At 54.0% G+C, this 22,366-nt stretch overlaps 7 protein-coding genes across 7 annotated transcripts; 2 read left to right on the top strand and 5 right to left on the bottom strand.

Moving 5' to 3' along the window:
- Window positions 1-76: 76 nt before the first annotated feature.
- atg11 (autophagy protein ATG11) lies at window positions 77-4,662 on the top strand. The gene is made up of 3 exons (XM_025690571.1): window positions 77-382; window positions 553-664; window positions 739-4,662. The coding sequence occupies exons 1-3, from the start codon at window positions 315-317 to the stop codon at window positions 4,507-4,509; spliced, it is 3,951 nt and encodes a 1,316-aa protein (XP_025554566.1). The 5' UTR covers window positions 77-314; the 3' UTR covers window positions 4,510-4,662.
- Window positions 4,663-5,014: 352 nt separating this feature from the next.
- On the bottom strand, window positions 5,015-6,874 carry BO97DRAFT_475793 (uncharacterized protein). Its single transcript, XM_025700437.1, has 2 exons — window positions 6,822-6,874; window positions 5,015-6,723 (listed from the first exon to the last, which is right to left on the bottom strand). Exon 2 carries the CDS (start codon window positions 6,500-6,502, stop codon window positions 5,333-5,335), a length of 1,170 nt encoding a protein of 389 aa, XP_025554567.1. The 5' UTR covers window positions 6,503-6,723; window positions 6,822-6,874; the 3' UTR covers window positions 5,015-5,332.
- Window positions 6,875-7,891: 1,017 nt separating this feature from the next.
- BO97DRAFT_403407 (uncharacterized protein) lies at window positions 7,892-9,803 on the top strand. Its single transcript, XM_025694724.1, has one exon. It carries the CDS (start codon window positions 7,936-7,938, stop codon window positions 9,772-9,774), a length of 1,839 nt encoding a protein of 612 aa, XP_025554568.1. The 5' UTR covers window positions 7,892-7,935; the 3' UTR covers window positions 9,775-9,803.
- Window positions 9,804-10,459: 656 nt separating this feature from the next.
- Window positions 10,460-12,132, bottom strand: BO97DRAFT_468344 (alpha/beta hydrolase; the record flags this gene model as incomplete). The annotated part of the gene is made up of 2 exons (XM_025699733.1): window positions 11,553-12,132; window positions 10,460-11,465 (listed from the first exon to the last, which is right to left on the bottom strand). The coding sequence occupies exons 1-2, from the start codon at window positions 12,044-12,046 to the stop codon at window positions 10,460-10,462; spliced, it is 1,500 nt and encodes a 499-aa protein (XP_025554569.1). The 5' UTR covers window positions 12,047-12,132.
- Window positions 12,133-12,813: 681 nt separating this feature from the next.
- BO97DRAFT_403408 (uncharacterized protein) lies at window positions 12,814-13,606 on the bottom strand. Its single transcript, XM_025694725.1, has 2 exons — window positions 13,280-13,606; window positions 12,814-13,202 (listed from the first exon to the last, which is right to left on the bottom strand). The coding sequence occupies exons 1-2, from the start codon at window positions 13,488-13,490 to the stop codon at window positions 12,940-12,942; spliced, it is 474 nt and encodes a 157-aa protein (XP_025554570.1). The 5' UTR covers window positions 13,491-13,606; the 3' UTR covers window positions 12,814-12,939.
- A 959-nt stretch (window positions 13,607-14,565) lies between these two features.
- Window positions 14,566-19,468, bottom strand: BO97DRAFT_421544 (LipA and NB-ARC domain protein; the record flags this gene model as incomplete). Its single annotated transcript, XM_025696726.1, has 4 exons — window positions 14,566-17,834; window positions 18,008-18,145; window positions 18,351-18,984; window positions 19,160-19,468. 4 exons carry the CDS (start codon window positions 19,466-19,468, stop codon window positions 14,566-14,568), a joined length of 4,350 nt encoding a protein of 1,449 aa, XP_025554571.1.
- A 1,670-nt stretch (window positions 19,469-21,138) lies between these two features.
- BO97DRAFT_403412 (putative mitochondrial methylglutaconyl-CoA hydratase (Auh)) lies at window positions 21,139-22,301 on the bottom strand. Its single transcript, XM_025694726.1, has 2 exons — window positions 21,885-22,301; window positions 21,139-21,784 (listed from the first exon to the last, which is right to left on the bottom strand). Exons 1-2 carry the CDS (start codon window positions 22,238-22,240, stop codon window positions 21,214-21,216), a joined length of 927 nt encoding a protein of 308 aa, XP_025554572.1. The 5' UTR covers window positions 22,241-22,301; the 3' UTR covers window positions 21,139-21,213.
- Between the last annotated feature and the right edge of the window lie 65 nt (window positions 22,302-22,366).

The following is a 22,366-nucleotide window of genomic DNA, read 5'->3' on the forward strand; positions in this document are numbered from 1 at the left end:
GTTCCCGGCCTTGCGGTGGGCGGTTCCGGGGGACCGTCTCAGTTACAGTACATACCCAGCTAGAACTAGACCTGGGCCCATGGGGAGAGACAGACAGACAGGCAGTGAGGGAGCTTCTGGAGTCATACCTTATTTATTAAACCGACTCGCTACTGACGGTCAGACTGACACTCTTGCTGCTCTATCCGATCTCCCCCTTCCTCTCCTTCTTCTTATCTTCTCCCTTCCCGCATTCCTTCCCTTCCATCAACTTCTCCCGACTCCATTCTGGAGCAACATCTTCAATTCTCCGCTGCTCGCCTGGTGAGGAGGGGATGTCTTTGCACATCTACATAGCTCACACCGGTGAGCATCTTCAGGCTGATCCGGTGTCTTTGCCCTCGTATGTTATCTCTGGCTGCTGCTGTCGCTGCTTGTCTACACAGCTTCCTCTTCTATCACCGCCGCCTTTTGGATCCTTGAGACTGTCACTCTTCGGCTTCCAACCCCCCTTTGCCTCAGAGAGCCCTTCCTATCAGACAGTAAGCTGACGCGGTCTGATTTGTTATCCAGACCAGATGCACTGCGGACATGGATTACCCGCAACACTTCGATTCCTCCGCAAAGGCAGATCTTGATGACTGCCCGGGGTAAAAATGTCAAGACCCAAACACTTGCTACGGAGGTACGCATTCACACAGCCCACCAATAATATCTTTCCTCCCCTTGTACCATCGGCTAATACTCTTTCACCAACAGAGCGAGATATTCGTGTACGATAGACGCTATGTCAGCGAGCCCAACACCTTCGAGCTTCCGGAACTCCCTCCACCGCAACCACTCACCCGCGATGATCCGCCCGATACCTTGACCAATCAAAACGACCTACAAGCATGGAAGGCTCTTTATAGTGCCAGGAAAGACTGGGCCCTCAGCCTCACAGAACGCTGCGCAACCGCGGATAAACAAATTCATGAGCACAACGAGCGAACAGACATCATCAACCGAGCGGCCGGTGTAGCTCTCGAGAACCTCAAAACCCATGTGGGCACTCTGGAACACCGCTTTCAAGAGGCGCAGACATGGGCGAATGACTTGCTGAAGGAACAGCACGCGGCCTTGGATGGATGGAGGAAAGCTCTTGCATCGTTGGACAACATTCCGGCTCGGAGAGATTTCAACTTCCTGGGCCGCCCGTCAACGCCGACCAAGAGCGACGATCGGCTGATGGGAACCCTGAGAAATTATGTGGACGTGGAAGAAGTGCAAAGGGCCGGCGAGGAAGCACCAGAGGAGTCTGCGCGCTTTGCGCAAGACGTTAGCGATATTGAGAAAAGCGTGGGTGAGATTGCAGCGGATACACAACGCTTGGTGGATGATGCGTTTCCTACCGGCGTGGATGATGTGGATGGTCTGCTGCAAGAAGTGGAAACCATCTCTAAGAAGATACAATCCGACTACGAACATGTCCTGGCTCTGTCCAATAATCAAAAAGCGCTGGCCAATATATCTAGACTCGCACTCAGCCACACCAAAGACTTGCTTCCATCGCTGCTGGACATCGGTAGCGAAATCCAGGCTGGCCTGGAAGAAGCTGTCAATCGGTATAACGCCGCGATTAAAGCGGCTTCTAGTCACATGCGGCTCATCTCGTCGATCGAGTCACGCCTGGCTGATGTGCAGACCCGGATCACTAACCTCAACTTCCGAAGCGACGCGTTTGACATCATCTACTCCGTATTCCACATGCCCATGGTCTACGGTTCCGTTCTGATTGAAGCAACGCGACGTCGTGAGTTCAGTGACAAGCTGAAGAATGATTCTCTGACCTTAGCGGAAGAGATGTCAGTCTTTCGCGAGGAGGAACAGCGGCGCCGCAAAAAGTGGATGAAGAACATGGGGGAGTTTTTATCAACATCGGATACCTCAACACCTGGCATTGAAGTCAATCTACGAGGTCAGGAGTATGAATGGCCCGTTGTCAGCAGAAAGGAAATTGAATCATACATCGAGGACCTGAAGACCAAGACTGGCATGGCAAACTTGGCGCAGGATCTTAGCCAGCTTTACAAAGAGTTGGACACCCCCACCCGCTTACAGCGCCGCAGATCGAAGGCTTTCAAGCAAGGCAGTCTCTTTGATCTTAGTCGAAGCTCCGTCTTGCTGCGCAGCGATGACATGGTTCGAAGCTTGAGGGACGAAAAGGGCAAACTTGAGGAGAGGCTGAAAGGTTCTGAAAGTCGTATAAGAAAGCTGGAAGACCTTCTACATCGCCAGAGCCATATGAGTCGGCCGTCTAGCGGAGCCTTCTCGCTAGACTTTCCGAGTTCACCCGCGTCACCTCATCCTGATCCCCTTTCTAGACGATCTTCCGTGTCATCACGACGGATGTCTGCCAACCAGTCACCTGAGGAAAAGGCGCTCATTCAACGCATTGTGCATCTCGAAGCGGAGTTGGCAGCAGAGCGGGACACAGTGCAGCGGCTGCAGAAAGAAGCGCATGCAGAACGCCAATCGAACACCGACAAAATTCAGGAAGAACAGTCGACGAAGAAAGATCTTATTGGCAACCTTGAAGCCCGGCAGCGCGAGTTTGACGATGAGAGAAGATACCTCGAGGGCGAACTAAAACGGCTGAAAATCCGTACGGAGGAAATGGAAGAAGAGCTAGACAGGAATCTGGACATCCGTGAGCATGATAAGCAAGATACTGATGAGCGAATTCACCAGCTTGAAGCAGAGTTGCAAGATGCTCACGCCCGCGCCGAAGAAGAATCACACAAAGCTACTGAATTAATAAAGCAAATGGAGCTTGACAAGGATGCGGCCAAGGATCTTGATTCTCGTCTAACTGAATTACAGAACCTCATTGCAGACAACGAGAAGATGGAAAGAGAGAGCCTTAATTCCCTACAAGCCGCTTTCATGAATCTGTCTCCGGGGGGTTCTGTTCCTGCCAAGGCCCTGGACATCATCAAGGCAATCGAGGTGCTGTCTGAAGGACTGTCTATTCATGCTAAGAATGCGGAGGAAAATGCCTTGAAGGCTGCAGCGGAGTACAAAGAGCTTGAAGAGCGTTTGGACCAGATGGGGCCGGAGGCCGAATACTTGCGGAAGAGTGTAGATGAACGGGAAGCGGATTTGTCTCGCGTTCGCGAAGAGCTAGCGCAGGAGAAGTCCAAATTAGAGCTTGTGATGTCTGAGCTGGATGATGAGCGATCAAAGCTCATTGCACTCCAAACCCAATTTGCCGCGGGTGAGAATGGCTCTGATGCTCTCCGAGAGCGCGTCACGCAGGAAGAACGAAAGCTGACCAACCTCTCTCAACGATTGGCCGAGGTCGAGTCCCTTGCTCGTCAGTCAGAAGAAGAGGTCACGACCTGGAGAAAGAAGGTGGAGGCGATATCAGAAGCCGAGCAACGGGCTACAGTCCGGTCTGAAACATGCGGGCTCAGGTCTCAACAACTCTCGAAACAACTTTTCTCGCAGGTCGAGAAGCTGGAGCACATGCTCGAGCAGCTCGGATTTATTACCATCCGGCAAGACGGGAATATTGTGGTTCAAAGAGCCTCAAAGGTGGCCAATACCATGTCGCTCACAGGAGAAAGTTTTAACCAGTCCGGAATGGTGCCTGTGAAGCCAGACGCGAGTCTTCTGACCTGGATGCATGCCGAAACCAAAGAGGAGGAGACTGATAGGTTCATGGCTTTTATGGAGTGTTTGTACCAGTTTGACGTGGACATTTTCGGTGATGCCGTCGTCAAGCGCGTCAAGGACATCGAGATGCTCGCTCGGAAGTGGCAGAAGGAGGCCCGTGGGTATCGCGACAAATACCACCGGACGCAAAGTGAAGCGCACGAGAAGATCGCGTATCGGTCCTTCAAGGAAGGCGACCTTGCTCTATTTTTGCCCACGAGGAACCAAGCGATCCGGTCATGGGCAGCGTTCAACGTCGGCGCGCCCCACTATTTCCTGCGCGAGCAAGATGTGCATAAACTCCAGACCCGGGACTGGTTGCTTGCTCGCATCACCAAGATCGAAGAACGGGTTGTCGACCTTTCCAAGTCTATGAACGGTGCCAATCCTGACCGACGATCCATCGAGGAAGTGAGCGATGGCACCTCCTTCGACGATGAGAACCCCTTTGAACTGTCGGACGGTCTTCGCTGGTACCTTCTGGATGCCACAGAAGAGAAGCCTGGGGCCCCCGCGACACCGGGTCTGGGGAAGAGCACCGTTGCGCCGGCGCACGTCGACGCTAAGGGTAGCATCCGACTGAAGCGAACCTCCGCCGGAGGGGACGTCGCCAAGACCCTGTCAAAAAGCCTCGATAGCCGGCGAAACAGCTCCAATTCTAAAAAGGCACCTTCTACGCCGTCACAGCGCGGCAACGAATCTACTACCGATCTGGCCCGGCAGGCCGAGGAAGACCCTGCCGCTGTGGCTGCTAGCTCACGACCACGGGAGGCACCGTCTAATGCCGATGAGGTTCGCCGCAACCCACTCCAGGGTCCGCAGAACTCGAGATAGCTGCGGCTCTTCCCTCGATTGCACGCCCCTCTGGGGTTTATTTTGGGAGCTGACGAAACGTCACAGGGTGCGGGTCATGTCCTTGAGAATCCATTCCGTCAACAGCCGTCGTTTTATCCCGGGGCAAGAAGCTCCTCTTCGTCGGTGCGTCTAGAGGATGTCGATGTCTCGTCCATCAATACACCGGCCAGTCGACGGACCTCGCGCTATCGCCCATGGGAAAAGTTGTGGTCTGTTGACTACCGCCTGGAGAGTAGCGGCCGTCAATAATTTGAGACAGTCTCAGGCGCAGCTTAGAACAAACAACTAAGTCGGATCTTCACGAAGGTGGTATTGCCATAATCGGGAGAGGATGTTTTGAATGTAGATGGACACAGGAACTGAGTCATGAGCATGACGTGAAAGGCTTTGCCTGATATGATACCCTAGGACATGAAAATGGCTCACGTGTTTGCTATTAGTTATTTTATTCTTGCTGCTTTTCATTTCCTTTTCTTTTTGTTCTATCTCCCTCCATTAGCCGGCGCGAACTAGACATGCGCATCACTTGAACTTTGAGCTGTGACCTTGGTTAGGTTTGCTTTAAATGAAACATAAATTGGAACCGATAAATGCCCCCGTAAGCCAACCTATCCCACGCCTCGCCATGCACCACCAATGCTCCTGATGTCTGGAGCTTCTCTCTCCCCAGCACAAATATCTTCTCTCGAGCAATGGATGAAGTAAAAAATTTCTATCTATATTACATGGGAAACAAATCATAGTAATTGAAAGGAAAAAAGTTGCAAGAGAAATTTGAGACCACAAAGGAAAACCAGGACAACTAATCCAGCTGATCCGTGAAATCCTCCATCCCACCGACATCCTCCCAGAACTTGGAGAAGTCCACATCGTTCTCCTCGAAGAGTTGCTTGACCTGGTTCATGGCCGAAATCTGCCTCTCGGGCGTGAACCCGCCGGGTCTCGTGCTCTCATACTGGATCAGCTCGACCCAGCGGTAGAACAGGTCCTCCTTGCCCATGGCGGTCAGCTTCTGCTGGAACTCGATAATCTGATCGCGCTGGGCGGACCGCATCGGATCCTCGGTGGTCTCCTGCTTCGCCTTGCCCTTCCGGTCTCTCTTCGACGATGCGGCCTCCTCCGCGGCGGCGACAGTCGGGTTCTCGTCGTCCACCCGCCACACTAACCAGCCGTGGGCGTCGGTGTTCACCACCACCGCCGTGCGGAACTCGTCCAGCTGGACGGCGGCGGTGTCGTCCTTGTTCGGGGAATGGCCGTGGCCGTCGACCATCTCGTGGGCCACGATCATGCTCTCGTAGTCCAGGTCCCAGTCCTTGTCCACGAGGAGATACCCGGTCTTCCGGACCTTTTCGGGCGTGACGGCCGAGACGATGCGGTCGCGCGTCTCCTCGTCCTCGCGGATCCAGCGGTCCCGCTTCAGGTGCCGGGTCAGACCGGCCTGGCTGCGGCGGAAGATGATCTCCTGGTCGCGGAACCCGACGCGGCGGCGCCACTGGAGGGGGCCGAACAGGAACCGGATCGGCCAGGGCAGGAGCACCGTGACGAGGAAGTAGTCCAGCATGACGGTGAAGATGCGGCCCAGCACGACGCCTGACAGGTCGCTCCAGCTGAGCGTCGAGGTGTCGACCGAGAGGGAGCTTGTGAGGCCGACTACCGAGGCGAACATCGCCGGGTAGATGTGTCGCACTGAGTAGACCCGGTAGGCAAGCAGGCACACAATGGCGAGGTTCATGAGGACCGGGACGAGGAAGGTTTTCTGCTTCAGGCTGATCGGTGTGCTGTCGATGTGGATGAGGTAGATCTCGCTTGGGGAGAGGGGGGAGAGCAGCGGGAGGAGCGTGGCTGGCGCTTTCGTGAAGGGAGGGAGCGGCATCGAGGATTGGGACGCTGGCGTCGAGGTACCTGATCCTGACGAGGAGGAGGTGGTTGTGGAGGATTTGGCCTTGGGGCCTCGTCGTGCGGATTTGGCCATGTTGAGGCTTTGTTGCTTCTTCTTGGGGATGGTCGTGCTTCCGGGATGTTGGGGAATCTAAGGAGGGGTTCGAGAGGCTCGAGGAGGACGTAGGACTTTTGACCTGGACGCAGGTAGCTATTTCGGTCCTCCTTTATAGTTGCGCTAAGTGATCAGTTGCGCGCGAGAGAGGCGCAAAGTATAGTGACAAGAAGCCAACAACGGGGTCGAAATCGGTTCGCCTGATCGGGTCACATGTTGTTAGTTCAAACGCGCTCGGAGCCATTCGTTTCTAGAGAAGAGGGGAGGAGATAGGGCAGCGTGATAGTCTCATCCGTACCGTGTCAATGACAGTGGAACGATGTAGTTCAATTGACTGGTTGTCTGTTTTGGAAATATGTAGTAATGAGATACTAAAATAATTAATCAAATGGGGGGAAATGGAGATGACGCTCACCCAGCCCACTAAGCCCGATCGGGGCGCGGCCGCAACGGACTCCTGGGCGCGATTCTCATTGCTGTTGCTTTAGAATGAGAGAGTGACACCCCCCCATATTCACTGCAGCATTCCACCTGCTTCAAGTCGCGTGTCGTGTTATTCGGACCGGAGCGCACCGCCCAAATTCACTGGCGCCCCTAAAGGGCATCTGCTGCCTGTGTTTGTCACGATGCCTTCCACCCCCGAACGCAGGAGCGACCGGCCGTCGTTCTCGCGTCGCAGCTATCGTCACGATCAACCCACCGACGAGCAGCGCTCTCCCTTTCGACGAGCTCGTCAAGCTCACCTTGCCGACCATTTTGACGCGTCATTAAACCTGAGCCCTCCCTACGAATCCACTTCTCCCCGTCATCACCGTACCTTTAGCCACACCGATTCCCTGCGAGCTGCATTCAATTACACATCACATCGCGAAAACATGGCGGACAGAGACGCTACGGCCGGCTATGATTCATATGGCACCGGTCGGGATCTGTTCAATCTGTCGTCGCCGGTATCGAATCCCCCGAACGAGCTCGCGGAAACGTACCGGCAGATCGACGATGCCGGCAGCCTTATCGATGAGGACCCATTGGATGCCGATTTCCAGCTACCCGATGTACGCGGCAACCGTAGTCGAGGAGCATCGTCGGCATCGGCGAGGAGGAGAAATGACTGGTTCGCAACGGATAGCCCGGACTTTCTGAATGACGTGGCGGACGAATCGTCGCGCCGGAAGCAGGTTGACCGCGTCGAGGACGAGCGGCGCCTGAAAAGAGCTACATCCAGTCGGTCACCTGTCCTCAGCAATGCAGGGACACGGGATCCTTTGACCTCGGAGAACCTGCAGCGACGCGACGAAGAGGAAGAGCTCCAAGGAGGGGCGATGGAAGTGGAAGATAATGATAATGGGCCCAGACCCGCGTTGAATATGCCTCCGACGTGGGCAAGCCGGGCGACTTATCATCGCGACTGGATGAAGAAGATGATGCGACGCAGCGATCTCCCCTTGGGTCCCACGGTGGAAAAGTCGAAGGACCCCTCGCCTCCGAGAGTGAGGCCGGACCGGGACTTACAGGGAGCTACGGAACGAGAGACTGTGGACAGAGAACGCTCGACAGAACGATACGGCAGGGTTCCGCTGTCTGACGCGCAGAATAAGATGTCCTCGGAACAAAAGGCCGACAAAGTGACCGAGGGCGAATCCATCCTCCACACCCCGATCGTGGTATACAAGAACTCCACCTTCAACAAACGAAGCCCAACCAAGAGAGACTCACAGGATCTACTCCGAAAGCTGTCACGGGCGGAGAGTCCGGGACAACCAAGTCTCGACGAATTTAAAACCCCAGAGGCTCAGAAAGTCACCCAGAGACCTCGAATCTACGACAAAACGCCGATTGTGACTGGTGCTTGGATTGATACTCCGATGACTGAGCGAGTTGACAAATTCCCGGAAGAGCTGTCGCGCGATATCGTGCCATCGCCACCACAGAATACCCGACATGCATCATCTTTCCTGCCTCGAGAGTCTCGTATTAGCGAAGTGTCAGAGCCCTCTGAGCCAGAGGCCCTTAGCAAACCGGAGATTGAAGAGGCAAAACGGAAGCAAGAAGGGACTAGCGTCGTCAAGGAAGAACCGGCAGTAGAGAACAAGCTCAAGGAGGACAGAGCAAGGCCGGAAGGCGGAAGCCTCGGTAAGGAAGGCCAAAAAGAAGATTCCAAACAGGCGAAGCAACGAGTTGAGCAACCGAAAGCGGGTCAGAAGACGAAGCCGATGAACAAGAGACCATTGATCAAACCAGACTTACCCAAGAGCGCACTAGAGACGGTGTTGCAGGATTTCAAAGCAAACAAGGGAGAACTTGACGTCGGCGACGATACGATCGAGTCGCTCCAGGGGCTTCTTGAGGGTAAACCGAGTGACAGTGTCTCTGCTGAAGAGGATGATGCTGCGTACGAGAAGGCTATCCTGAAGAAACTCGAGCTTGCAGGTTCCGGCGACAACGAGACCGTGGATCTAGACCGGCTGAACGAGAAACTAAAATCTCTTGCTGATAACATTGAAAAGGTGAAATCAGGACTGAAGAGTCTGGAGGAGCAGGTTTCTCGCGACGCAGACACTTTAACTACACCCTCAAACAAAGAATCACGAAACTCACGAGCGACCACCTGCGCGAAGTGCCAGGCCGAGACCGAAGGTCGCGTTTACACCATCGTCTCCTTCCCGCGGCTTTGGAAACGCGATCCCATCTCCCGACGCCTCCGGCCCACGGGCCTCGGCTGGTGTCTGCTCATCTTCCTGGCCTGGCTCTACTCCGAATCCACCATGTGCGGCTACTACTGCCACCCTCTGGTCTCGAACGTCTGCGAAGGCAACTGTCTGCAGCCCGACGCGCCCCAATTCCCATACGTCATCCCAACAATGCTCTACCGCTGGCTCAATCTGTCGACCGTCTTCGCCCCACTCTGGACCATCGCGATAGCCGCTTTCAGATTCCTCGCCCTCTCTCTCGGCCTCTGGGACGGATACGTGGAGGAGGGCCCCCGCCCGCTGAATCTCTCGGGTGAGATCCGCCTCCACGGCACCCGCGTCGTCAGTCTCGCCGAATCAACCGGTATCGCCGCCACCAGCGCAGGCCGAAGCTTCTTCTCACCGTCCAGACTGTGGTCCGGCAAGGAAGAGCAACGACCGGTCGTCCCCGAGGCTGTGCCGGAGTTAGACCTGAATGCAGGCCGTAATCCCGGGAGCATCCATGCTGGTTCCGGCTCCTGGGAAGAGGACGGGTCGATGGACGATGATGAGATTCTTTAAGGATGGTGCAAGGGGATTGTGGATGCTACAGTACTTCTATTCTATTCTATTCCAGGTATAAGTTCGAGGATATCATTTTTTCTTGCATTTCCCGGCATGGTGTTTTGGAATTTGAATTGAATTGAGTCTACTGGCTCTCTGAGGTTATCTGTCCTCCGTCATCTGTTACATGGCATTTAGATTCATACGTTGTCCTTAGGGTTGAGGTGTAGTCTGTCTCTCTGTCTGTCAGGGATCGGTTCGGCTGGCAGACAGACAAACAGTAAGGTGCTTGTCGCATCCGCGGCTCTTATCTAAGGTTATCGGGGATCTGCATGATCCGGCCGATGGATTTTTACTTTACCTTTTCCGGCAGACTAGTGTGGTTACCTTAATACTAGGTGATCAGGTAGACTTGGTGCCAGTGAGTTAGGACTAGTCAAGGTTCTCGCGGAGGAAACGGGAAAAGAATAAGCATGAATCATGAATCATGTGATCTTCAGTACCGAGTGCATTAGAAGTACAAGAGAGATTTCAATTCAAACCATCTAAGTGCAACAAATCTAACAGGGTATTTTACGCCGAGAAAATGCATGAATCGCCCTACCAGCAACCTCTCACCTCAAAGGAAAAAGGTTGGGCAGAAGGAAGAAAGAACACGAAGAGAGAAAGACAAAAGGAAGGGTGGTAAAAAGCAGAGGTCATATCACAGCTTAGTCCTCTCAGCCCACTCCCTCTGCAACTCGCGCTCGCCCTCCTGTCTCCACATTGCATTGACGCGCAAGCGCTCCTCGATCTCCTCATCGGTAAGGGAGACCGCTTCCTCCAACGAGACGGCCTTCTCATACAGCAGCTTGTACCCGATGTAGGTGATCTCGCCGCCACGAGCCGATCGCTTGGCCTTGACGACGTCGGCGCCACCCTCGGCCGCTGTGGCGTCGCGGCAGAAGCCCGCCATGCCCTCGTAGAACCGTTTCCCGGGTGGAGAGTCTATCATCACCAACCCGAAGCAGTGGGGCATGCCCTCGAACTGCTCCACGACGATGGGGGCGCCGGCGCGGTGCATCTTGCGGGCCAGGACGAGCCCTTCGTCCGTCAGGCTTTCTTCACCGATGGACATGAAGATGGGAGGGGAGTCGGTCCAAAGCTCGGGCGAGCCGGCGATGGGGGAGACGAGCGGGTGAAGGAGGGCGGATGCGTGGGTGTACAAGTCGACGCGAGGGGGCTTGACGGGCCAGATGTCGTCTTCGGGGACAACGAGGGGCCGGTAGAACGGGTCCGTGGCGGGCGTGGAGGCCGGCGCGTCGATATAGTCGTAGATCGCGTTGTGGGTGACCGATGGCATGGCGCGGGTCATGTCGCACCAGGGCGAGGAGGTGGCCACACCGGCTGGAAGCTCGATGGGGATTTCGCGGCCATGGAAACGGATGGTGGGCTGTACACGGCGGAGTGTAAGGAGCAGTTGCAACAGGACGATCGAGAGGTTGCCGCCTGCGGAGTCGCCGGCGAGGATGATCTTGTTGGGTGGGACGGGGTCGTGCAGCGAGCCTGGAGGTGGGGAGATGAGGGAGAGATAGGCGACCAGCGCGTCGGTCAGGGCGGCAGGGAAGGGGTGCTGGGGAGCCAGACGGTAGCGCACGGAGAGGACGGGCGCCCCCGTCTGTTTGGAGAGCTGTGCGACAGTGGGACGGTGCGTGCAGGGGTCCATGAGACTGTAGTTATGGAGCGGTGAGTTTTTCTGAAAGCCTATACCAAGGGTTGTATATTTTGAGAAACATAGGAAGCACTCAAGCACTCACAAGTAAATCCCTCCGTGGAAGTAAAGAATGACCATATCTTCCTTCGATTCTTTCTTCAGTTCCTCATACTTGGCTTCCTCGGAGATATCGGGCTGCGGTGCGTTCTTGTCCACGCCACTGCGATAGCCAGTCCATTCTGCCTCGACCGGCACTACTCCGGGTAGATCGTAGGTCTCGTCACCCGTCTTGAGGGCCTCAATGGCTTTCATCACTGCGTCCTGGACGTCGATCTCCGGCTGCGGAAGTGTTACATTGGACACCCACATAGGGCCTTTGATTCCGGGATCGCGTATGCTGGCTTTCTGTTGCTCGGAGACGGAGGCGCTGAAGCTGAGAAGCGAGCGGATGACAGCGACTGTCAATTCAGTGCGTAGATCCTGCTTGCCCTTGACGGGGGAGAGGCGAATGCCATGGAAGAAGATGGTTTTGAAAATGAGCGGGATGCGCACGAGGATGGCCTTGAGCAGCTCGAGAGGGTTTTCAAGATTCCTCATCTTTCTAGACAGGAAACGACGCTGTACAAAGGAGAGACAAAAAGAAGAAGAGCAGGAAACGCCACTGCAGAGGCACAATTGGGAAGAGGCAAAATCGAAGGGAAAGAATGAAGGAAAGAAGGAACGGAAAAAAGAGAGTGGGGAAGAGCAACCGGGGGTAAAGGAGGAGGGAGAGGGGGCAAAAAACATGCCTCGGTAGATGATCGGAGGGGAAAATTGATAACAAATCAAGGTTTATGCAAGCCACATTATGATCCATGAACCAAGTGAATGTGTGTGACAGATTAATGGTTCATTATCTACTACTGTGTTCTCCCTACACATAGATGGCCTACCTGATTACCCTGTTCTTGTATACATGGTTATGATTTCTCACATGGCACTGGAATTAAGGTTCTTTGATCTGAATCCATCCACTATCAGATCGGATTTTTCACTGGTATTCAAGCATGTGGCTTGACATCATCGCCGAGCCACTAAGCACAAGCACCAAGAATAGATAGCATAGTATACTCTCACCTTTTTGCAGCATCTTTCACACAATCTACAAGAACACCGTCACCAACTACTCTCTGTGGTAGTCTGAGCCATAAAATAACCCAAACCCACCAAAACGTCTAAACAACCCCCAACCACAAAGATAAAAAAAATAAAAAAAATAAAAAAATAAAAAAAAAAAAACACAAAAAACCTCGAAGAAAAATGTCTTTCATCTTCCATTAAAGAAAAACGACCATAATAGTACTATACTGTACAAACACAAGTGCCAATAACAAGCTAACATATCTTCATCAAATCATCCCATGAAGTTTAGGTAGGGTAGAAGTTGTTTTACCCCCTTCAGCAGAAACAAGAAACAAGAAGAAGAGAGAAACATTTAAGCAATGCTTCATCTAAAACTGACCAGCAGTTTCCTTAGCCTTGCCCTTGGCCTCATCGAGGACTTCTTCCGTCTTGCCCTTGGCCTGGCTGGCAGCACCCTTGGCCTGGCCCATGGCCTCCTCGGCCTTACCCTGACCCTTGCCGGCCAATTCGGCGGCCTTACCCTGACCCTTGCCGGCCAATTCGGCGGCCTCGCCCTGCAGCTCGCCGGACTTGGCCTGGGCTTGGCCGGAGGCGGCGCCCATGGAGCTCTTGAGCTTCTCGGCGGCAGTTTCTATAGTGGATTGGGTCAGTCCGGATCCTTTACAACGACCGCGGGAGAGCGGTGGCAAGGCAAGAGCTTCAACATACCTCCAACTTCAATACCCTTCACGGCGGCATCGGAGACGGAGCGGTCGGCCGCCTTGAGAGTGTCCTTGGTGGTCTCGACGGGACCCTTGTTCAGGCAGGCGCTGGAGGAGAGAGCACGAGTGGCGCCGATGGAGATGGAGGGGGCAGCGGTGGGCTTGAGGGCCACGGAGGCGGTGCGAGCAGCAGGGACGATGCGGGCGATGAAAGACATGGTGGATGGAGTTGTGTGTATGTAGATGGTATGTATAGATTGGTGGTAGTGGTGGTGATGGTGATAAGTCTCGATTGAGGAGAATTTCTTTCAATTAATGGTCAAGTGTACTTTGATGCTCAATTGTAAGGAACCAGCAGCAGCACCGACTGGCGCCAACTGCATTCTTATAAGCTGGAGGAAGGTTGGCGAGCGACGTCATCACAGGCATGCATGATGTTCAAAGGTTTGGCAGGTTGGCTTCCTCTTACTTAGTATTATGTCGCTCTTACGTCGATGCCCTCTCATACTTTCGCTCCTTCGGGCTTAGCGCCAACGCCGGGCGGGTCCTCGCCCAAAAGAACTACCAAGTACGACCCTCACCGCCCGGTCTCGACTACCCGGCAGAATTTATCCCTTCTTCCTTCTCCTTATGCTGGAGATGCAACTACAAGGAGGAAAGATGGAGAGCTTGCTAGGAATGTACTGTACATTACAATGTGCTTAGAGAAGAAACTAGCTACTACAAAGCTTTCTAGCCCTGCTTGGGTACTGACGGGGATTTCATCTCTGGGTCTCCCTTCTTAGGGCATGCTTGAGGTATAACCAGTGTAATTGTGGCCTACTACTTCATCCCCGGGCCGAGATAGATAGGCACTTTTGTGCACACAAGCATTTCTGCCTCATGAGATGTGATTCCCTCGTAGGCGGTGAGGCCGTGATGTTCCCGTTTCCCCGCACCTCTTTCTCTTTCAGTCCTCTTTCATCCTGCCTCTGTCCCCTCACGAGGATAATCGTCAAGTCAGTGAAATTGTGTCTATTTGCATCGAATTATCTGTCAACTGTGCGCTCTACTCTATTGATGATACAGGCTTAAACAAAACCGGTCATCCGAGCCACAAAGACGATGAAATACAATCAACAAAACAAATATCAACAGACGCGAGGCTCCACCTTCATGCGGGGGTGACTGAAATCAACATAAACACCCCTTGCAATGCTGTACCACGCTATGTAACTCCCACAAATTACGCCGATATCTTGGGAACACTTTTCTTCTCTTTCTTGTTTATCACGATGGCTTCACTTCTCTGCGTCACTCGCACTCGTGTCGAGGAGGGGAGCTGCCGCTCCGGGCTCGCCCTCCACGAGGCTCCACGATCGGTTTGGTGAATCCGTGCGGCAGTAAGGGTCCTGAGAGATTCGGATGAAATGTTGCAGGATACCCGGGCATCAACTGCTTCGCTGCCGTGTATTGAACAGCCCCTCCAAACTGAGGTCCGCCCTCAACATTCATACGAGGCCAACCGGGTTCAAAGACAGGGACCTGAGCCTCGGGAGGGTTGAAAGGCCGGAGCTGTGCTGCCGCTGCCGCGTACGATGGCTCTGTTTGAAAATTACTGGGCCTTGCTAGTGAGGTCAGCTTCGCAATGGGTGAGACCACGCTAACAGGGGGGTATCGATGGGGATAGGGAACGGGGTCGGTAGCCCAGCTCTGCTGCGACTTCGCCGACATGTCACGAGACATCGGCTCCGGGGCCGGTTCGGATGTGTATCCAGCATGTATCTCTGCAACTGGCGGCGACGTGCCCGGCATGAAAGCTGATGGATGAGAGATGGGGCCTGTTGAGGTCGACGGCGTAGTGCTCAATCGGCGTGCTACTGACACCTCAATGTTGCCCTCATACGGCAGACCCGGTGAGAGATATGTCATCGAAGGAGTGCTTGCTGACATGTCGCCTACCGGAGAGGTAATTCCACTGAAGGACGCACCGGGTGGAGCCCTGTATCGACTGGCCGCCATCCCGAGTTCCAAAGCATTCAGCTGGTGGCTCAAATATGTGGGATCGGGCTCACTATAGGTTGACGAGGTCAGTGGGGCCTTGGATAACAGAACATTGCTTGGACGGTTGAAGAGCGACTCCTCTGATGATTTGTCCTGTAGCCCAGGTATCCTTGACCGGGTTCTACCAGGGATTGACGCTGACCGTGGTTTTTCCGACAAATTCTGTGCCTGTCTGGCAGCAATTGTGGCGTAACTTGGCAGATCATTTTCTTTCTGCATGCCTTTGGTGAAGTCGCCTGGGGCGCTCACGAACTGCCTGCCATCCATCTGAGGCCGCTGAGTACGCTTGGAATCGTCTACCGGAGGGCTAGAAGCATGATGAACAGCCGTCAACGCTTCTGAAGCTGAAGTCCGAGAGCTGCTACGGCCTGTGTCCTGTGGTTTGCTCGATGCACTTATGCCTTCCACGGGGAAGACTTTAAGAATCGGTGCCGCAGGCTGAGATCCGCGAATACGATGTGGAAAACTGGGTCGCTTGGGCTTGTCGATAGACTTCGAGACCTTTGAGGACTTCTTCACAAGGTGCCATCCGCGGTCATCCGGCGTGTTCGCACTTGATACCCCCTCTGACGATCGTGGCTTTGGCCTCTCTGTTGCCTCGCTCGTCCGCGAGAGAGATGGGGCGGTAGCTGTAACGTCCGTATTCTCTTGATCTTTTCCGTGGTCCTCAGTTTGGCCTGACTGACCATGGCTGGAATGCCGGAAAATGTGTGGTAGGAAAGGTTTAAGATTGAACCTTTGGGACCGCGGAGCGACCTCCTGCGGGGACTCCACTGTGGGCGACACGGTCTCTGGGCCAAGCCAAGCAGGCATGTCTTCTGCGGCAGACTCAGGTACCGACGAAGATGAGCTACTCGACCGATCAAAGACCGAACGTTGGGTACGAATCGAGCCGGCACTTGGTGAGATCCGATCAATCGCCTGGGAAATACTCTTTTTGATTGCTTTCATTTCCTCCCGTGCCTTACGCAACGTGGCTGGTTCGCGAGCAGATCGCTTTGGGAAGTTCTCAATCAGTCTCGACGCGTGGGTCTCGAACTCGCGATAATCTTTCACAAGGCCGCAGTCATCCATGTGGTCCAGTCGGACTTTCCCGTATGATGTGCGAAAGACGTTGCAAGCCACGACAAGCCACGAATCATGATATCCAGTTTCAGGATTGTTCGTGCCGGTGGCGGACTTACTCTTCTTTTCTTCATCCATCATTTTCAGCTCATCCCGGCAGAACCCTTGGACCACGCTATGAATCTTCAGAACGTCAATCGTCCCGGCACTCTGCGAGAATGGAGAAAAGAAGGCTTCTTGGCTACTTTCGGTTTGTGATTCGGAAAGGTCGGGTACCACAAACTTCTGTTCAAGCACGTTGTCTCTCTCTGCCTGAGGTGACAAAGCGGAGGGATGCAGGGCGTACGAGTCAGAAGCCCGTTCAACCAGGCCGTATCGAATCAGGATCCCGATGGTTGTATCGAGATCGCCACGCTCCCCGCTTCTATGACTGGTCAAGACCTCAACATGCCACGATTTAAGTGCTGAGAGACCTGAGGTCAACAGACCAACCGGAATATGGTGACTGAAAAATGAGAGCATATTGATCAAATTAAGCGCGGCGAAGTGCTCCAAGCGGAACAGATCATGCATGATGCTCAGAAACGGCTCGGCCAGCTTCTCGTCAGTTAGGTGTGAATTTAGGTGGTATCGCTCGATCGGCTTCGACATGGCGCTGAGCCTATGGCTAATAGCGTGTATTGCAAGTGGGAGGCATTCATAGTGAGTCACCAATTCGGTGGCCTTTCTGATTTGGCCTGCGGTGGGCCTTTTAATGCCCAGATCGTCGAAAAGCAGCTTGCAGGCGTCCTCTGGCTCAAGGGGCTTCACCTGAAGGCAGTACGGCTCATACAAGCGCTGCTTTCGCTTCAGGGTTTTGTCCACCGAGGTGTAAATGATGCTGCAATTTTTGTTAAATGGCAGGAATTGTTTGAAGTTGTTGATGTCATGCTCGTGTGCAAAACTTATTCCGTCGAACACTATCAACCACCCTTCTCGGTTCTGCAGCCATCCTCTCAATGAGTCTACATATCTGTGGGATGGGTTGGTGTCGGGATAATGGAACTCCTGGCCATCCGTCAGTGCAGCGGCCTGAGCCATGTCCCAAAAGCATTTGTATGTTGACTCAAGGGACTTGGCGTCGACCCAAAAAACCCCCGCTGGGTAAATGTCCCGATGGGTGCACACGTATTGTCGCGCAAGGTGCGACTTGCCAGATCCAGGTCCTCCACAAATCAACACGGCCGTTAGACGCTCTGTCCTCTTCTTGGCTTTGTACAGCCGCGAGTGCAAGACATCAAGCTCCTTCTTCATACCTACAAACGTTGCATTCGGGTGGAAGCCAGGAGGAACCACAAAGAGCGGATCTGCCCGAAGGGATCGTGCGAGAGGCAGCTCGGTGCTCTCGGCCATCGCCATCTCGGATACGACAGAGCGTCTTCTTTCAGACGGAAGTACCATTAATTCAGCGTTACCTGAGACATAGTCAGCATTATTTACTGACAATGTGTTCATGGCAAAAAGAGGCAATTAGGATACATGAAGCAGGAAAACAGATGAATACATTCTGGACCGAAGAAACCCTTATTACCGCCACCTTCACGACTCATGCCGCCTTATACGTCATGCACCGCTCAGAAATGCTTACTATAAGGAAATGAAGGATCCGCGGGTTCTTCGACCTCGTACTGATTCAAAGTGACCGGAGACTGATGACCAGGAAGCATGTGTGGCCTACCAATAGAGCGAAGGTCCGGTGCGCTTCTACCGAGTTGCTCAGTATCGACTATGCGACGCCGTTAGCTGTCAGTTCTTGGCAAGTCTAACGTCCTCCCAGGTGAGCCAATTGCCACTTGACCACACGGAGGAAGACATGAAGCAATTTTTGCCCATTCCTGTCCTTTACAGTGGCCATCGGTTCGGTCCACACCTGGACTTGGGAACATTGGGAAGCGAGTACGACAAAGGAAGAAGAAGTTCGATTCACATACCATTTCCAAACATCTCCCGTGCTATTGTTTCTTTCTTCAGTCTTCGGCCTCTATCCTCTTCGATCCACCGTTCACGTATGGTAGTTGGGGCGTCGCGTGAGTATCGCAAGAGGGCTTCTGCCACTGCCTCATAGCCGGGAGACCCGTCATCATCGAACTTGCACATGTGGCTGTGATCGGCTTCAATGCCCATTCGTTCGACACCTTCCATGTAAGGCGCGGCCGAGCTCTCGTCAACAATCAGCTCGCGAGTTCCTTTGATATCACTGGACAAGGTCTCGTGGAAGAAATATAGGTGGAAGCGACTGGTCATGTCGGCGAACAGGCTGTTGATGTTCTGGAGAGTCTCGTTGTTCGTCTTGAGCGCTTTGACCAAGTGCGGCGAAGACTCCATGAACTTCTTGGGCATCACAACGCTACAGATGTTCTGCAAGAGCGCACCCCACTTTGCCACGTCTGATCCGTTGTGTGGAGTCCCGAGAAATAGGATGCCGTATGTGGAAATATAGATGGATCTAATGTGCTGGATTTTCTCGTTGTCCACACTGCGACAGTGGATCATGGCACGCTTGACCACCAGGCCGCCCAGCGAGTGGCAAACGAAGATAATGGGCCTGTCCGGACACCCTCTCAGCTGGAAGGAAGTCAGTCATCGATGCACCTCTTCATTTACACGCACGCAATTTCCGGCAGGAATGAAGGAACAGCAACGGGTACGCAAAAAGGACACGGAGATCAACCGCCCAGCCAGAAGCGAGGAAGGCGGGGTGCCGGGGAAGTGTCAGGTCACAACAAGCAGGTTTACTCACATTTCGATTCGCGGCCAACCCCGACGCCAATGTCTCCGCATGATTATGGAGCCGATCCTTGGATGCGCCGTCCGTGAACGCCGTTACGTTAGCATTGTATCCGTACGTCAGGATGCGCACGCGACTCGGACCGAGGACCTGGGGGAGGAGGTCGGCGGGCCAGAAGGTGCCGTTGTTCTTCGAAGCCCAAGTGTTGTAGGCGTGGCCGTTCAAGCCGTGCACGAACACGATATCGACGACGGGCGTTTCGGTGCAGCGGTAGACCTCGCTGAGGCCGATTTCCCTCACGCGAGCGGAAAGGCCGGCCATGTATCACTTGATGGGCCCCTCACCTGGGGCTGGAGAGGGACAAATGCCCGCGGTCAGATAGCGAAGGGTGAGGGGTGACGGGGGAGGGAAGAATCACTCACCTCGAAGCGACTCAGATTGTGGAGGTGATTCTTCTGACTGCTGTGTGAGAAAGGAAGGAAGCAATACCAAGCTGTGGTAGGGATCTCGGGATTTCTGCAGATGGATGGATTGCGAGAGGGTATGTGTGGGGAATAATAAGTTATTTAAGAAGAGGAGGAGGATGGGGGGGAGGAAGGAACTGAATCTGCACTGCAGTGGGTTGGAAAGGCGGATGACTTGCCCGGGAGGGCAGTTGGTGCCTGCAGCGTGAGTCAAGAACTACAACGAGGCAAAGTAAACAAGTTAATTGAAGAAACAGTTGGCTAGTGAGGTCGTGAGTTTCTCTCAGCAGCTCCGGTAAAGTCATCCAAGGTTTAAGTCCTAACCTTTCAATCCCGATCGACGAGGGGCTGCCAAAAGACGGAGTTCCCGTGGCTCATCAGGGGGAGTGACCAGTGGGAGGTCATGCTGCCTGCCTTGCTGACTGCAGATCCGTGACACGAGCCTCGGGGCTGAGTCTTGCAGTAGTTTACTGTTAGTTAGTTGAATGTTGATAGATCCGTAATTTCTCCTCAGCCTTGCCGACTTACTAGCTAGCTACCTACCGTATGTTAGTACTTCCTACACTCCCTTGAACAACCACGTTACAGAGCCGGTGGGAGGGAGAGCCTCCTCGAAATGCAGCTCTATAACTGAGGTAATCCTCAATCAAATCTAAACCATAAACCATGCTCCTCGAAACCAAAAATAAAACTCTCTAACTATACCATTACCCCCAACCCAACCCGCTGCACGACCCTGAAGCTTGAAACCAGCACCGCAGACTAAACTAGGCAACATGCGTAACTAAGTAACTACCAACTAACCTTGAATAAGTTCCGTCCGGGCACAAAAAGTAAGCACTAACGGATAAGCAAGGCCCTTTTTGTCTACCTATGGTAGGTTCAATTTTAATTTCTCCGCACAGTAGCAGAAAATGACTGGTCAGAAAACTGTCAGTATATCTGTCCAGTGGGAACAATATAGTAAGTGAATGGATCATTTACTTTCTTTTCACAATACCCTGCCCTCACTTCCCCGTCATTATCACCAGTTGCAAGCAAGCAAAGTAGCTTGCAGCTTGCACCGAGTCTGTTTTGATCTTGGGGTTGATGTGGTCGACTGATGGGTGGAATTCCAGTTCTGCTCAGCTAGTTACCCCCGGCTGGTCACTTTCGTCATCAATGGGTGCTACTGATACTTAGGTAGGTTGGTAGGTACTGCGGAGGGCCCCGGGGCAGGCCAGCTGACTTTGCGGTAACCGGGCGCTTTCAGCTGTTTAGTGAGTGACTGGGGGTGTAAGTGAGGGAGTGAGTGAGCCTTAGGGGGCAAGAAGCCCACGCCCATGCCCGTGCCCACGCCTTGGCGGCGGGAGGGCGGTGCACTGCACAGTATGAAAGACAGATGAAGAGGTGATCCAGCATAGTATGTACATCCAAACTACTATCAATTAACTTCATTGTAAGGCCAAAAACTATTGATAACTTCGAGAGAAACCAATAAATCTCCCAACTCAATTCCCTATCAGTCAGTTTATAGCTCATCCAGAACCCGAATTCACATCCATTACACTACTACCTAAGTAGACAAAACCACACCATCCACACATCCATATAATAAAGTATCTAACGACCCTTGAAAACCGGCTTCCGTCTCTCCGCAAACGCCCGCAGCGCCTCCATGCGATCCTCCGTCCCCATCACGCCCGCATACGCCTCATTCTCCGCGGCCTCGCCCTGCTCCCAGCCATCCACGGCCTTCATGGCCTGGCGGAGGGCGATGGGCCCGCCCTCGCAAATGTCCAGCGCCAAATTGATCGCCTCGCGGAGGACCTTCTCGCGGGCCACGCCCTCCTGGCCTTCTTCCTCGGGCAGGATCTCCACGAGCCGGTCACACAGGCCCAGGAAATACGCCTCGGGTCCGGACACCCTCCGGCCCGTGAGGATCATGTCGCGCGCCCGGTTCACTCCGATCAACCGCGGGAGCCGGTAGGTGCCGCCCGCGCCGGGGATGATGGCCAGCCGGGTCTCGGGCAGGCCGACCATGCACGACGACCCGAAGACTCGGAAGTGCGTGCACAGCGCGAGTTCAAGCCCGCCGCCGAGGGCGGTCGAGGAGACGGCCGAGATGGTGGGGATGGGCAGCGCCGACAGCGCGGTGAAGGTTTGGCGGAGGTGCGTGAGGAAGTGGTTTGTTCTGTTGGTGTCGAAACGAGGAACGTGTTGAGGGTTAGTGTATCAGGTAAGATATAAATGAATAGATGGAAGGGTGGAAATTCTGGTGAAGATAAACGAACTCGTCTTTCGTCATGTTGGCGCGTTCCTTGAGATCCGCGCCGGCGCAAAACGCCGCATCGACGTTGCTGCCCAGCACCAGGGCCCGGGTCGGACCTGCACCGTTCTCGGCGGCGATGGACTTGACGTTCTGGGAGAGGCCATCGAGAAGGCTGCGTGAGATGGCGTTCCGAGCATTAGGTCGGTTGAGGAGGAGGACGCGAATGGTCCCTGAGCCTGGAGCCGGGACGTGTTGGGTCTGAATCACATTGTCGCTGCTGCTGGTGCTCAGTCGGGCGAGTGTGATGCGGGTTGAGAGAGGAGAGGCGCGGGAAAGTGCTCGGAGGCTAGGGATAGATTGGGGGAGACGGGGTGCCATTGTCGCTTGAGATAAAAAAGTGATTGAAGGGTTACGGCAGGATAGAAAAAGGGAAGGGAGAATTGAAAGTTGTTGGAGAAGAGCGGGAAGATGTGGGGAAACCCGGCAAAGGCAACTGCGGGGAAT

Source organism: Aspergillus homomorphus (assembly GCF_003184865.1).
Source record: "Aspergillus homomorphus CBS 101889 unplaced genomic scaffold BO97scaffold_5, whole genome shotgun sequence".
Lineage (NCBI taxonomy): Eukaryota > Fungi > Ascomycota > Eurotiomycetes > Eurotiales > Aspergillaceae > Aspergillus > Aspergillus homomorphus.